Source organism: Zootoca vivipara, chromosome 1 (assembly GCF_965207765.1).
Source record: "Zootoca vivipara chromosome 1, rZooViv2.hap1.1, whole genome shotgun sequence".
Classification (NCBI taxonomy): domain Eukaryota; kingdom Metazoa; phylum Chordata; class Lepidosauria; order Squamata; family Lacertidae; genus Zootoca; species Zootoca vivipara.
The window spans coordinates 74,176,138-74,189,617 of NC_142582.1; the positions used below are offsets into that span (position 1 = coordinate 74,176,138).

Consider the following 13,480-nt stretch of genomic DNA (forward strand, 5'->3'; position numbering starts at 1 on the left):
AATAATAATAATAATAATAATAATAATAATGTCCTAAGTAGATACAGTATGTGCCAGTATGTCCTAACACTGCAGGCAGAGAACCTGCCCACCCCCAACAATATGGATGTAATTCTAATTTGGGCACAAATTCTTATAGACATGCAGCCCTACATATGTTGTCTGCCTTGTATGCCCTCTTTTCACCCCAATGCGTATCTTATGTACACAACAGTTCACCATAGAACTGTAACTACTCTACTCATCCCAGACACCTCTGGAGCAGAAAAAACTTTCATAACTATCTCTAGAATGAGAGGTTTCAGAATCCAAACAGATGTTTCTGGAATGGGAAACAATAATTTATCAGAACACCGGTGGAATTTTTAAAAATAACCTTCAGAACTCACTCTGTGTTTTTGACAAACCACTTCCCAACCAATTTTCTTTGAGCACACACTCATTTCAGACTGAAAATAAAAGTGTTTCTCTACAAGCCCTAGATTGTAGGGATCTGGACCAGAGATCTGCAAGACAGTAATAAATATGACGTTACATTATTTTTCAATTTTACATTTTAGCTTTCAGAGTTAAATAGTCAAAACACAGATAAGCAATGTAATTTAAACATTGCTTATTCCTGCATAGACATGCATATGATTGCACTGTAAGTGACTTTATTTCTAGTACTGTTTATATATCTATATCTCTCTATAAGCATAATTGTCTTTGTACTGCAGCTGTACATTCTATCTTTTCCCAAATTAAAAAAATGCATCAACAGTGTGCACTGTTAACTTGTTCTCTCCATATTAAAAGTAACCAATTACATATCCTAGCATATCCTAACAAAACTGATATTCCAGGGAGAGTAGAAGTGATAAACACATTTCAGCAACAAAAAGATTCCTTCACTATTAAAATGTAAAGCACTGTTATCTCCTCAAATTGAAATCCCTATAAAATGCATTTTTATAGTGCCATCAATCTGTCAACAGCTTGCTCTGTGTAAGTAAACCGGTTTAATCAACAACACTCGTGGCAAGACAGAAAGGCCATGATGACTTCAGTTTCTCCTATGCTTGGGGCCTGAAATACTCTCAAACGTTCCAAATGCCAGACTCCTTTCAATATGTCAGTGCTAGTTAGCCCAGTTTCATACACCTTGTGATCTCCCCTGAGCTGAATGCAGCCAGGTATTGCAGCCTCAAAAGGGCTTTGTAAGCTGAAGAAAACAAAGTAGAAGGGTTTGTCAGCCATATAGTCTACTTGGTACTGTGTTGCACATCATAGGCCACAAACTGTGCAGACATGAGTTAGTTGTATATCATACACATATGCTTAGGCCTTTTATTTGTGATTGTTGTGGTATCGACACTGTTCCAGCTAATTTGTTTGGGGGCAGATTCGGCACACCTGTCACATGCAGTAACCCCGGTTAATCATTTTTGCAAAAAATGAGATGGGTAGACTCCATTGTGACTCACATCCACACAAACTGTTTTTAGAAGTGCCCATAGTTGATCTGATGAGATTTTAAAATTGCTCCAGTGATGAATATAGACACTCAAACAATGGGCTAAAATTATTCACACTGAGTGGTGATGCTGGGTCCCTTCATGTTTGAAAAGCGGGCATGGGAGACATTAAGATTTAAAATGTCGTTCTGTTGCAGTCGTCATGCACTCAGCACAATAGTTTAGAAAAGAAAAAAGAAACAGAAACAGAAGGAAAACTTGATACATTTGTTGTTGTTGTTGTTGTTGTTGTTGTTGTTGTAATTTATATACCGCCCTATATTTACATACCACCAAAATTTTACCAAATTTAGGGCGGGGATTCACTTCTGCTTGAGCAATTGGGTTTCCTTCACCAAAAGAGTTGGCTCCTCTCAAAACAGCACCAGGGGGAAGGAGAGGGGGGAAATTCCATCTGGCAAGCTGACAGAACAATTGGAGGAGTGCAACATTTAAATCCACCCTTATAGCCTGGCAGTGTCACCCAATAAATAAATATGCCTCTTAACACACTGTGCACCTTTTGGTGGTGCAAATGTTTTTGGAACAGTGTTAGTGGCTATGTTCCTCCTGCTTATGGCTCTTTGGATCCAACCCAGTTTGTTGGAGGAAGAAAAAAAAAACTTGGCAGGATTCCAAACCCAATTCAGTTAGGAGTTGCAGAGGAGGGAAGCAGAGTTGTTGCATCAGTTCAGTGCCTGCCTGAAACAACGAATCCCAGGATTGTTCCCCAAGCTTTGGCTCATCTTATCTGAACTTGTTAGGAGCTCTCTTCAAAGCGCAAAACTGAGATAAAATAGAGGAGAGCATTTGTGGCTTTTAGCAGGGGCTCCTAGAGTAGTATCAGAAATAAATTAAAATCATTGCTTGCTTCTCCCATCTCCCTCTGCTGTCTGCCCTATTATTAACATTTAAATTGTAAGCTCTGCAGGACACGGGTCTATTTTTTAACTGATATGTATATTTAAGCTGCCATGCATATTAATGGTGCTGTGTAAATAAAAAAACAATAGAAATACATTCTAAATATGACATCCTTAGTGCAAAAGGTTACTGACTGTAGTTCAGGAAGAGTATGTATAACTACGTGAGATCTTGTTTAAGAAGAAAGGTTAGTTACAATGTTTAAAAGACATAAAATAGAATAATTTCACTCACTGCATGTGCATACTGCACATACATAAGAAAAAAAACTAGATATGTTTGTGAACAAGACATAGCAAAATAAATGGAGTTGTTATGTCAGTTCACTGCACTAACATTACTTAAAGAATTTGTAGCAGCTTTTGGATATGAAGAAGTAGATATTTTCCCCTTGTGAAAGAAATTTCACAGTGGTGACTTTGTTAAAGATGAGAAATAGATATAGAAACCCCCAGCTAAATTCAATATGTTATCTTAATAACAAGAGACGTAAGCCTGGAGACAAGAATCTGAAAGATATTATATTTTTATTACTGAACTGCTGTTAGCATATTGTTTGCAAGAATAAGTACTGAAACCTATTTTATTCTGGATGGGCGCACTAAGGATTTCAGAACTGGCAGTAATACCCCACTCCAACAGCCCCACCCTTATCAACAAGACTCTATACCAAACCATTCTCTTCATCAAGAATGTTTTGTCTAGGAGAAAAGAATCTATTGCCTTAGAATTAATAATCAGTCAAGAAAAACTGAAGTTTTTTTTCCCCATTTTCCCCAAGGATGTACTGAAATGTTCATTTCTTCGAAAACTGAAAAGAATGCAAGAGTGATGCTTGAAACTCAAGATAAAACATGCTAATGTTACACTGGGCTTTTAATGTAGCTTCTAAGCACCGAAGTCAATTACATTTTATATCTTCATTCATATATATCACCTCTTCAGTAAAATTAGGGTGTCTCCTTACCTACTGCTGTTAGGGGTTTCGTGAAACAGCAGTTCTCAGTGTCTACTAATAGCCCAGACCCAGGTGTGTTGCTTTGTATATATACTACGGTGATCTTATGCAAAGCAAGGTAGTGCTCCTTTACCATAAAATAGGAAAACCAGCCTCAGAAGGTGAGGCTTTAGCCAGCCACAGATGACCAGGTAGGTGAAATTTTTGATGTTTAAAAGGCCAGTTTCCCACTGCATCCGGTTTCTCTAATGATGCACATAAGGAAATGTCACCTGCAAAGGTTGTGATTGGGCCTGAGGCAATTGCAAGGACCGCAAGATGCCAAGAAGACTACTGGGGCAATGACAAGAGGAGACTTGGGGTTAGGAAAAGAAAAGAAGCTTGAAGGACATTCTGGGGAGGCGTGATATGTGGCCCACAAGGTAAATTGCTGCACTATAACCTGAAGAATACCTTCCAATTCATCACTGCTTCAGGAGACAAGACAGAACTTAGGTTGCCCCATTTTCCTGCAGCATACCTGAAATTTTACTCAATATGACAGGCAATTCACTGCTGCTGTGCTTTTCAATAAACGGCAGTTTTGAAGATGCAGTGAGAATCTCTGTGTCTCATGTCCCACCACCTTTGTGTCAGGAACAGATTGGAGCCAGAAGTGTATGTGACTTTCTGCTTGGAGAATGATCCCACTGCCAGGCTCAGCATGGCTGTTGGTTGTCAGATCGATAAATACTCTGACACAAACTCCCTAAATCAGGCATCCCCAAACTGCGGCCCTCCAGATGTTTTGGCCTACAACTCCCATGATCCCTAGCTAACAGGACCAGTGGTCAGGAATGATGGGAATTGTAGTCCAAAACATCTGGAGGGCCAAAGTTTGGGGATGCCTGCCCTAAATGATGTCCCACTCCAGGAAGCTATGGATCTGAGGGATTCAGTGTGCCCTGGCTCATCACAGATCTTATCCCCTCTACACTCGTTGCCCAAACCCCAGGAGCAAATGTGGTGGCAAGTGGCCAAGAGGTGCAGTGCATACTTGGTAGTATGAAGCCAGAATGAGCCTCGTTCTATAGGAAAAAAGAAGTATTTATGTGTCATCTTCCTAGAACATTAGCCCTGCTGATATTCTAGGAAGGGCTGGGAGCAGGTGTAAAATGGCTGGGTTTGTTAGAAGCTGTTTCTGGTCAGTTCCTGGTTTACTGTTACTCTGTGGTTGGGCATCCCTTCTGCTACTCAACCAACCATGCTAGAGACCTTGACTTGTGTCATAATTCCTTGGTCTTAATGGTGAAGTCAGGAAAAAAGCCCACAGCAGTGGTAGCAGAAATGCCACAAGGAGTTGCAGCTTTGCTGGCCTAACCACTTGATGCTTATTGAGAAATATGAATGTGTTGGTTTTTGTATTGATTTCTCTACGATACTGTACACACACACACACACACACACACACACACACACGTCTAAGGAAACAGAAATGTGTCTATGTATCCGTGTGTCTGAAACACATTTTAAGCACACCCCTTCCCTCAAATAAACTCTAGGCGCTGTAGTTTACCCCTCACAGAGTTACAATTCCCAGCAGCCCTTAACAAAGAGTGTGGTGTTGATAATGCCAAAGTTGCAGGTTTGATCCCCGTATGGAACAGCTGCATATTGCTGCATTGCAGCGGGTTGAACAATACAATCTTCAAGGCCCCTTCCGACTTTACAGTTCTATTATTCTGTTCCCAGAATTCTTTGAGGGAACGAATGTGCTTCAAATGTGCTTTAAAGGTACAGAGCAGAGAGATGGGCTAAAATAGCAAATATTAGAACTGAGAGATGAGAGATTAAACCATAACTTAAGGAGACAATGCCTTTCATGAGACTATCTTCCCAGCCAAATAGTATGCAGGCTTTAAAGTTGTATTCGATGCTTTATCAGAGATAGAATAGCTGACTTTCAATCTACAGACCTGGCTTGCTCACTAAATCAAAGATTGGGAGTCAGCTACTAACCTTTTAGCACATCAAACAGATGTGAACAATACATTTACCAGCTGTGAGTTAGACTTTTAAAAAGACTATTGTTTTAGATGTCGTTTTGATGAGTGCATTAATGACTCCAGAAGCACTGCTGCATGCTTAATGGGCTGCAGTAAGGTCTGTTTTGATACTACTGTAGCCCGAGGGTGAACAATAGTTGCAAATACTTCTGGGGATTCTTTCCTCGTGAGATTTCTCTGTGTGTTCATTATATCCAGCTAGCTTCATTAATTCCAAATTCTCCAGCGCAAATGAAAAATACAAATTTTGTCCTTTGACATAGCTCTGTGAATAGTCGCATGTATGCTGTGTTCCTAATCCAGCTTTGCCTAAGGAGAGTCATGTGTCAAAGGAAACTTTTTTGGCATGTCACTGGTCAGATCAAGAACTGCTAACATAAATTGGATATGCACAAAAATGCACATTGGAATGCTTATCTGTTTGTGACCATCTATCTCAGGGGTAGGCAACCTAAGGCCCAGGGGATGGATGAAGCCCAATCGCCTTCTCAATCTGGCCCACAGACGGTCCAGGAATCAGTGTGTTTTTACATGAGTAGAATGTGTCCTTTTGTTAAAATGCATCTCTGGGTTATTTGTGGGGCATAAGAATTCATTCACCCCCCCCCCCAAGGTCTGAGGGACAGTGGACCGGTCCACAGCTGAAAAAGGTTGCTGACCCCTGCACTGCATTACATTTAGTTGGGTGCCCATTTTCAAGCACATCCACATTCTGATGCACCTTCTCTTTTTTTTTTTTAATTATATTTTTTATTAAACATTTTATCAACACACATACAGAACACAAATACAAAAAGTAAACATCAAGATACAGAAATACAAAAATACAAAAATACAACAAAAAAAAATATATCATCTCTAATCCATTTTAATATTCATTGTCCTCTGGCTTCCCCAATTCCCTACTATCTGATTTTCTTTTTTATAAACTTCTGTAGCAGTTTCTAAATCATCCTTCTTACCCATCATATAGTCTCTTTAACACTTCAAAAATTTCATCTTTATATCATCTATCATATTTTCTCCCTTTCAATCTTCTATTATTTCCCTATTGCCTTAACTTCTTTATTTTCCTGGATGTTCAAAATCTAATTTTCAAATTCATACCCTATATATATTTTAAATTTCTTCCAATCTTTTAAAACTTTGTCATTTGTTTGGTCCCGGAGTCTTCCTGTCAATTCTGCCAATTCCATATAATCCATCATTTTCATTTGCCATTCCTGCCTCGAAGGCAGTTCCTCTTTTTTCCAATATTGTGCTATTAAGATCCTAGCGGCTGTGGTGGCATACATAAACAAATTAACATCGTCCTTGGGGATTTCTTCCCCAATTATTCCAAGCAAAAAGGCTTCCGGTTTTTTCAAAAATGTGTTTTTAAACATCTTTTTCAACTCATTATAAATCATTTCCCAGAAGCCTTTTATCTTAGGGCATGTCCACCACATATGGTAGAATGAGCCAACATCCTGCTTACATTTCCAACATTTATTGTCGCTTTTGTGATACATTTTAGCCAGCTTGACCGGCGTCAAATACCATCTATACATCATTTTCATCAAATTTTCCTTCAACACAGTACAAGCCGTAAATTTCATACCCTTCTTCCACAATTTTTCCCACTCCGACATCATCACATTATGACCCAAGTCCTTGGCCCATTCAATCATCACTGATTTTGTTTGCTCATCTTTCAAATGCCATTCTAGCAACAAATTATACATTCTAGACAAATTCTTGTAGTCTGTCTCTAATAACTCCGTTTCTAATTTCGACTTTTCTGTCTGGAATCCTATTTTTTTATCTAGCTTGAATGCTTCATTTATCTGCACATACTGAAACCAGTCACTCAACCTATCTTTCAGTTGTTCATATGGCCTTAACTTAAAGTGGTTTCCCACCTCCATCAGGATATCTTTGTATTTCAACCTATTCTCATCCATATTTGTCCTTTTAGGTTTCTTTGCCTCAAGTGGTGAGATCCACCTAGGAGTTTTTCTTTCCAATAGATCTTTGTATCTAATCCAAACATTAAACAATGATTTCCTAATTATATGGCTTTTAAAACCTTTGTGTAATTTTACTTTATCATACCATAAATATGCATGCCAACCAAACGCATTATCATGGCCCTCTAAATCCAACAAGTCATCATTGTCTAACAAAAACCATTCCTTCAACCAACAAAAAGCTGCGGCTTCAAAATAAATCTTTAAGTCTGGCAAGGAGAATCCTCCTCTTTCTTTTACATCAGTCAAAAGTTTGTATTTAATCCTGGGTTTCTTCCCCTGCCAGACAAATTTAGACAGTGTCTTCTGCCACTCTTGAAAACATTTCATTTTGTCAACTATCGGTAGGGCCTGAAATAAAAACAACATTCTCGGCAATACATTCATTTTAACAGTTGCAATTCTTCCCATTAAGGACAATTTCAACCTTGACCATACTTCCAAATCTCTTTGGATTTCTTTCTGATGCACCTTCTCATGTGTAAACAACTTCTTAAAGTATGATTAAAAACTGGTTCATGGCACACATGTCCTAAAAAGAAAAAGCCTTCTCCTTTCATCCTCCTTCCTAATGTGTCCTGTCTTTCATTAATAGTGAGTCTGTGTGCAAATTTTTTAATCATTGTTCTAGTTTAGTGGATTTGAGCACTTGATCATTTGCTTCACAAAGGTATGGTGACAAATAGGTGCCAGCATCAATTCACTGCATCCTTTTAGATTTGTGTGTATGCTAAAGTTAAGGAGATGACAATCAGGCATTATTCAGGTTCATGGGTGTTGTACAAATTACTTCAGTTCTATCTGTGTGTCTAAATTGCCAGGAATGGTTTCATTTATGTAAATTATAAGTTGTCCTGGACTAGGAATGTCTGCTAGGAGACTTCACAGAGCTTTTGAGAACATATAAAGGTTGCTGTTCACATACATGTAGTATCTGGAGCTTCACTGCCTGATTTCTGATTCTGGAAGCTGATAAGACTAAGTCAAAAGTTGCCCATGGAAAAATTGCAGCTCAAATTTGGGGGATGTTGATGGGCAATTGTGATATGAAAGTGGCTTACCATCTTCCCTGCTTCCACCACTTTGTGGCAGTGGCAGTCTTCCCAATGGACACTAGCTGGTGGTAGCAATTTCTACCCCCAGAATGCCCCTGGGAACAACATTAGATCATCACAGAGACATATAGGAAGGGGTGGGGAAGATGGTAGCCAGTGGCTGCCAGGACAACTACTGGTAAATCCCTCAAACTATCCCATTTTGCATTCACCAAACAAACAAACAAACAAACCTCCATTAACTATGCCTGGGAGCCAGTGTTCTGATGTGAACTGAAAATTAGCCCTGATATGAGCAGAACATGCCTTCTGCATTAGGACGGGCACTTTTGGGTTCAACCCATTGACTTTAGGACTTCATTTTACTTCCAACTCTGCCCACATTTAGATTCCGCTTGCATGGTATGTATTTTAAATGAAATCCTGAGCTTCTTTCCAAAGGGAATATTTGCTATGAGAATTTGAGTAATTGTATATTTACTTAGTTCAAATTATTTTAAGTGGGGGGGGGGGGTTAGATCATTTTCCCCCATTGCACATCACGTCTTTCTTACTAACACTCATGAGAATAAATCATTGGTATTTTACTTGATGATGTGATCAAGCCACTATCTCAACTATAGTCTTCACTTTGAAGGACAGGTTTCATTTTGTGTGTGTGTGTCTCACCCTTTTATTCAGTGAGGCTTCTTGATTAATTTGCCAATCATTCTCTCCCTTTTTGGTTCTGGTTTGTAGGAGGAGGACCATGATAAGACAGAAAAGAGAGCAGAGACGGAAGTTGGCAGGTGTCATGACAATATTTGTCAGGAAACCTGGTTTTACCATAATTACATACACACAAGTCATGATCCATAGCTCCAGGGCATAAACTTGAGTCTTAGTATTTATCTATAAAAGCCGCCCCTCTCATTTCATCCCACTGCTACTGGGAATCCTCTAAAATACATACAAAGTAATATATCATTTTTCTACTGCCCCCCCCTAACTCAGACAAAAGAAACAAATCAAAGCAGAAAACATGTTTAAGCATTTGAAACACTTCTAGACAAATAATAATAATCCCAGAAGCCTTTCATTTATAATTGGATCTGAAAAGAACTAGCATATGGACCCTGAGTGCCCTTAAAAATGGCACAAGTTGTATTCATTTCCAGATTACTTTTAAACATTAAACACGTTCTCCAATCAGGGAGAGCGCAGTTGTGGAAGGGTTAATGAGACATCCCCTGGGGGTTGGGCGGTTTAGTCTAGATGGTCTCTGGTGATTGAGGCATTCTTGTTGCTGGGGTAAAAAGCATGTTGCGAGTTTTGATTGACAGCCTTAGCCAGTAAAACACCCTGCGTGCAGCTTACGGTTTCACTTTTTGCCAAATGCAACAGATCTCCCGCCCACCCACCCTCTTTAAGGGTCTTTTGCTATTGACATTGCTACACCTGTCATGGGGTCATCTGCTTTGGGGCAGGGGCCTGGTAGGAATTTTGTCCATTTGGCTGGTTGGCTGTGGCCATTTGATTTTTTCCTACTGCGTAGCAAATCATCACAACTTGTAAGGTTGGTGGTTAGGCACTGGTTAAAATTGGTTGGTGGAGGGGTATGGAAAGACTGGGCCTACCCCTCAAAAAAGCCGGAATTAAGATTGCCGGAAGAAATATCAACAACCTCAGATATGCAGATGACACAACCTTGATGGCAGAAAGCGAGGAGGAATTAAAGAACCTTTTAATGAGGGTGAAAGAGGAGAGCGCAAAATATGGTCTGAAGCTCAACATCAAAAAAACCAAGATCATGGCCACTGGTCCCATCACCTCCTGGCAAATAGAAGAGGAAGAAATGGAGGCAGTGAGAGATTTTACTTTCTTGGGCTCCTTGATCACTGCAGATGGTGACAGCAGTCACGAAATTAAAAGACGCCTGCTTCTTGGGAGAAAAGCAATGACAAACCTAGACAGCATTTTAAAAAGCAGAGACATCACCTTGCCGACAAAGGTCCATATAGTTCAAGCTATGGTTTTCCCAGTAGTGATGTATGGAAGTGAGAGCTGGACCATAAAGAAGGCTGATCGCCGAAGAATTGATGCTTTTGAATTATGGTGCTGGAGGAGACTCTTGAGAGTCCCATGGACTGCTAGAAGATCAAACCTATCCATTCTTAAGGAAATCAGCCCTGAGTGCTCACTGGAAGGACAGATCGTGAAGCTGAGGCTCCAATACTTTGGCCACCTCATGAGAAGAGAAGAATCCTTGGAAAAGACCCTGATGTTGGGAAAGATTGAGGGCACTAGGAGAAGGGGACGACAGAGGACAAGATGGTTGGACAGTGTTCTCGAAGCTACGAACATGAGTTTGACCAAACTGCGGGAGGCAGTGCAAGACAGGAGTGCCTGGCGTGCTATGGTCCATGGGGTCACGAAGAGTCGGACACGACTAAACGACTAAACAACAACACCCCTCAAAAATTGCTGCTGCTTATAGAGGTATTCCATTAAAAGAATCCTGGGGCTCGATGGGCTCTCGCCTGTATCCCCGCAAGGGGCTAGGGCCTTACAAGAGCAAGAGCCTCAGGAAGCATTTTGGGGAGGGGCGAGGGCCTGACTCACAGCTACCTCCTCTCCCACGGGGTGTTTACCTACTGACTTCCCTAGATGGCTAGCGGAAGTCAGTATGGATCTGTCCCAGGGCGGCGGACAGATGGATTAACTAGTGCCTAAGCCAACACTCACATTTGGTTGTATTTAAATAAAGTTGTGGCCAAAATAATGCCAAAAACCTTAAACTTAAATTTTGTGTGTTGTATGAGTTATTGGAGGGATGTCTTGTGACCTCGACACACAATTATGTATTCCAAGGAAACATACACAGACAGCAGATCATTTCTAGACCTCTTTGTTTTGATTTTTTTTAATGATGCAACTTCTCAATGTATAATTCTAGCCTAACATTTGTTTTGCATATGTGTTAAGTATTGCGATACATGTAATGGGATGAAGTAAGGTGGGATGACATTCCACTTCTTTTCAGACTGCCCTATAAGATGTTTCATTAGCCTGACACAAATATAGTAGGGAAATATTTATGGATAAGTAAAAAAAATGGGGCTTTACATTTGTATTGCTTCCTGGGAGTGTTTTCAAGCTGGGTCTTCATGGAAGCTAATCCAGAGGAAGGGGTCCTCAGTGAAATGATGAGTAAAGGCAGGCTAGCTTCCATTTTTTTCTGCTAATTGGGTTCTGAATGTAGCCAATGCACAGCTGGGAGGAACCATGAAACATATCACAGCTGGTCAGAAGAGGTGTGGATGGAACTGCAGAGTTTCAGTGGGTAGTTAAGATTTCAGTCTGTTTGATTAAAGTCCCAGCGTTTATTAAGAAGGCCAGAATGGCTTCTTCATTCACTTTGATTCAGAAATAGCAAGGTAATGAAAAGGCAGGGCCGTCTTAAGCATATCCGGCGCCGTGGTGCGAAGATCCCTCCAGTGCCCCCCAAAGAGGGAAAAAGGGAGGCTCCCCACCCCCCCACCCCCCAAAAAACAACTTAAGCCAAACCTGAGGAGGACGGGCGGCCTCCGCCTCAATGAAGTCTCTCAGGCATCCCTCACAAGCAGCGCCGCCGCCATCTCAGTTGCAAAAGCTCCCTTCGCGCCTGTCCCACCAGCACCATCCCCACAGTCCATGGGGGGCCGGCAGGCGGCAAGGGGCCTGGGCTGAGCAGCAGCTGCGCCGGCCATTCAGCGGGTGTGGAAGACGGGGCTTGGGAGCGCTCGGCAGCCTCTCCGCAGCGGCCCGGGGTGGAGGTTTCTTGGGGCCGAGGGGGCAAGGAGCTGGGCAGAAACCACCCCGACGTGGTGGTGGGGGGCTGAGGGAAGCGAGCGGAGCGGGTGTGAGGGAGGCCGCAATGTCTCTGCACTCCTCGCAGAAGCCCCCCACGGGCAGCCACTCCCCGACGGCGAGCTTCCCTTTTCTGGGGCCGGAGCCCTCCCGCGGCAGCGGAGCACCATGGATCCAGCGGGGAGAGCCCTAGACTGCAGGAAGGCACCCGAGCCTTCCCGCCAACAGGGATGACCCTGGCGCTGCGTTTTCATTGTTAGAGCTGGTGCCATGTGGCATCGCCTCTACCAATGAATCGCAGCGCCGGGCTGAGGGATGACCCTGGCACTGCAGAGCGGAACAGGGTCCTAGTGCCCCTGCTCTGCTCGCTTACCTCTCTGCTCTCCCCTGAGCCCTGAGTGGTGCAGGGTGCAGGAGGAGGGAAAAGTGAGGCCGCCGCGCAGCTCCCCCACTTGCTGGGGTACCCCTTGGTGCCCCTCAGCACCCCCTCAGCGCCCAGGCACTCCGCGCCACTAGAACCAATGGGCGAGCCGGCCCTGTGAAAAGGCATATTCCTTGATGCATCAGGGTGGATGTGGAGACTGGGTTATAGGTCTTTTGTCCTAGGATGCAGATATGAAATAGGGACCTAGCTGTAGTCATTCCCTTCCTCATCTCAACATTCCCCAAGGCAAAAACACTTCTCTTTCCCTGAACCAGAGGTTTCATTCTATTTCTGGAGCAGATCCGTTTCTTAATAAAATGCAGAGGAGTCTTCTGGACCCACTCTCCCTCCTAGAGGTCATGGCATAGCTGTCAAGTTCTCCCTTTTTAAAAGGGAAATTCCCTTATGCTGAATAGGCTTCCTCGCGAGAAAAGGGAAAACTTGACAGCTATGGGCCATGGGTCTTGTACAGATTCCAGTGGTGGAATATTCCCTCGGCCATAACTTTCCATTAATTGTGTGTGCTCTCTAGCAATTATGTTGGGAAAGCACAGGGTTTTCTCAGAAGAAAAGCCGATGAAGAAAAAAGAACATTAGGAAAGCGCTTTTAGTGATGTGGGCTATTCTCTTTCTCTGGAGTAAGGCCCTTGCATTAATCTCCTTACATTTATAACTCTTATTCTTCTGCTGTCACAATGGTGATGGTGAGTAGTCACTGGGCAAGATCACAGATACAAAAAT

At 42.1% G+C, this 13,480-nt stretch overlaps 1 protein-coding gene across 5 annotated transcripts in view; it reads right to left on the bottom strand.

The window, feature by feature from the left end:
- Window positions 1-13,480, bottom strand: part of LUZP2 (leucine zipper protein 2) — a 303,055-nt gene that overhangs the window by 63,614 nt on the left and 225,961 nt on the right. For 2 of the 5 annotated variants that reach the window (XM_088668162.1, XM_060279056.2), the window contains exon 8: window positions 390-506. The exons of the other annotated variants lie outside the window; for them this stretch is intronic. In XM_088668162.1, the coding sequence (XP_088524288.1) occupies window positions 390-506 (117 nt within the window). The remainder of the gene's footprint in view (window positions 1-389; window positions 507-13,480) is intronic. 5 annotated transcript variants of the gene reach the window in all.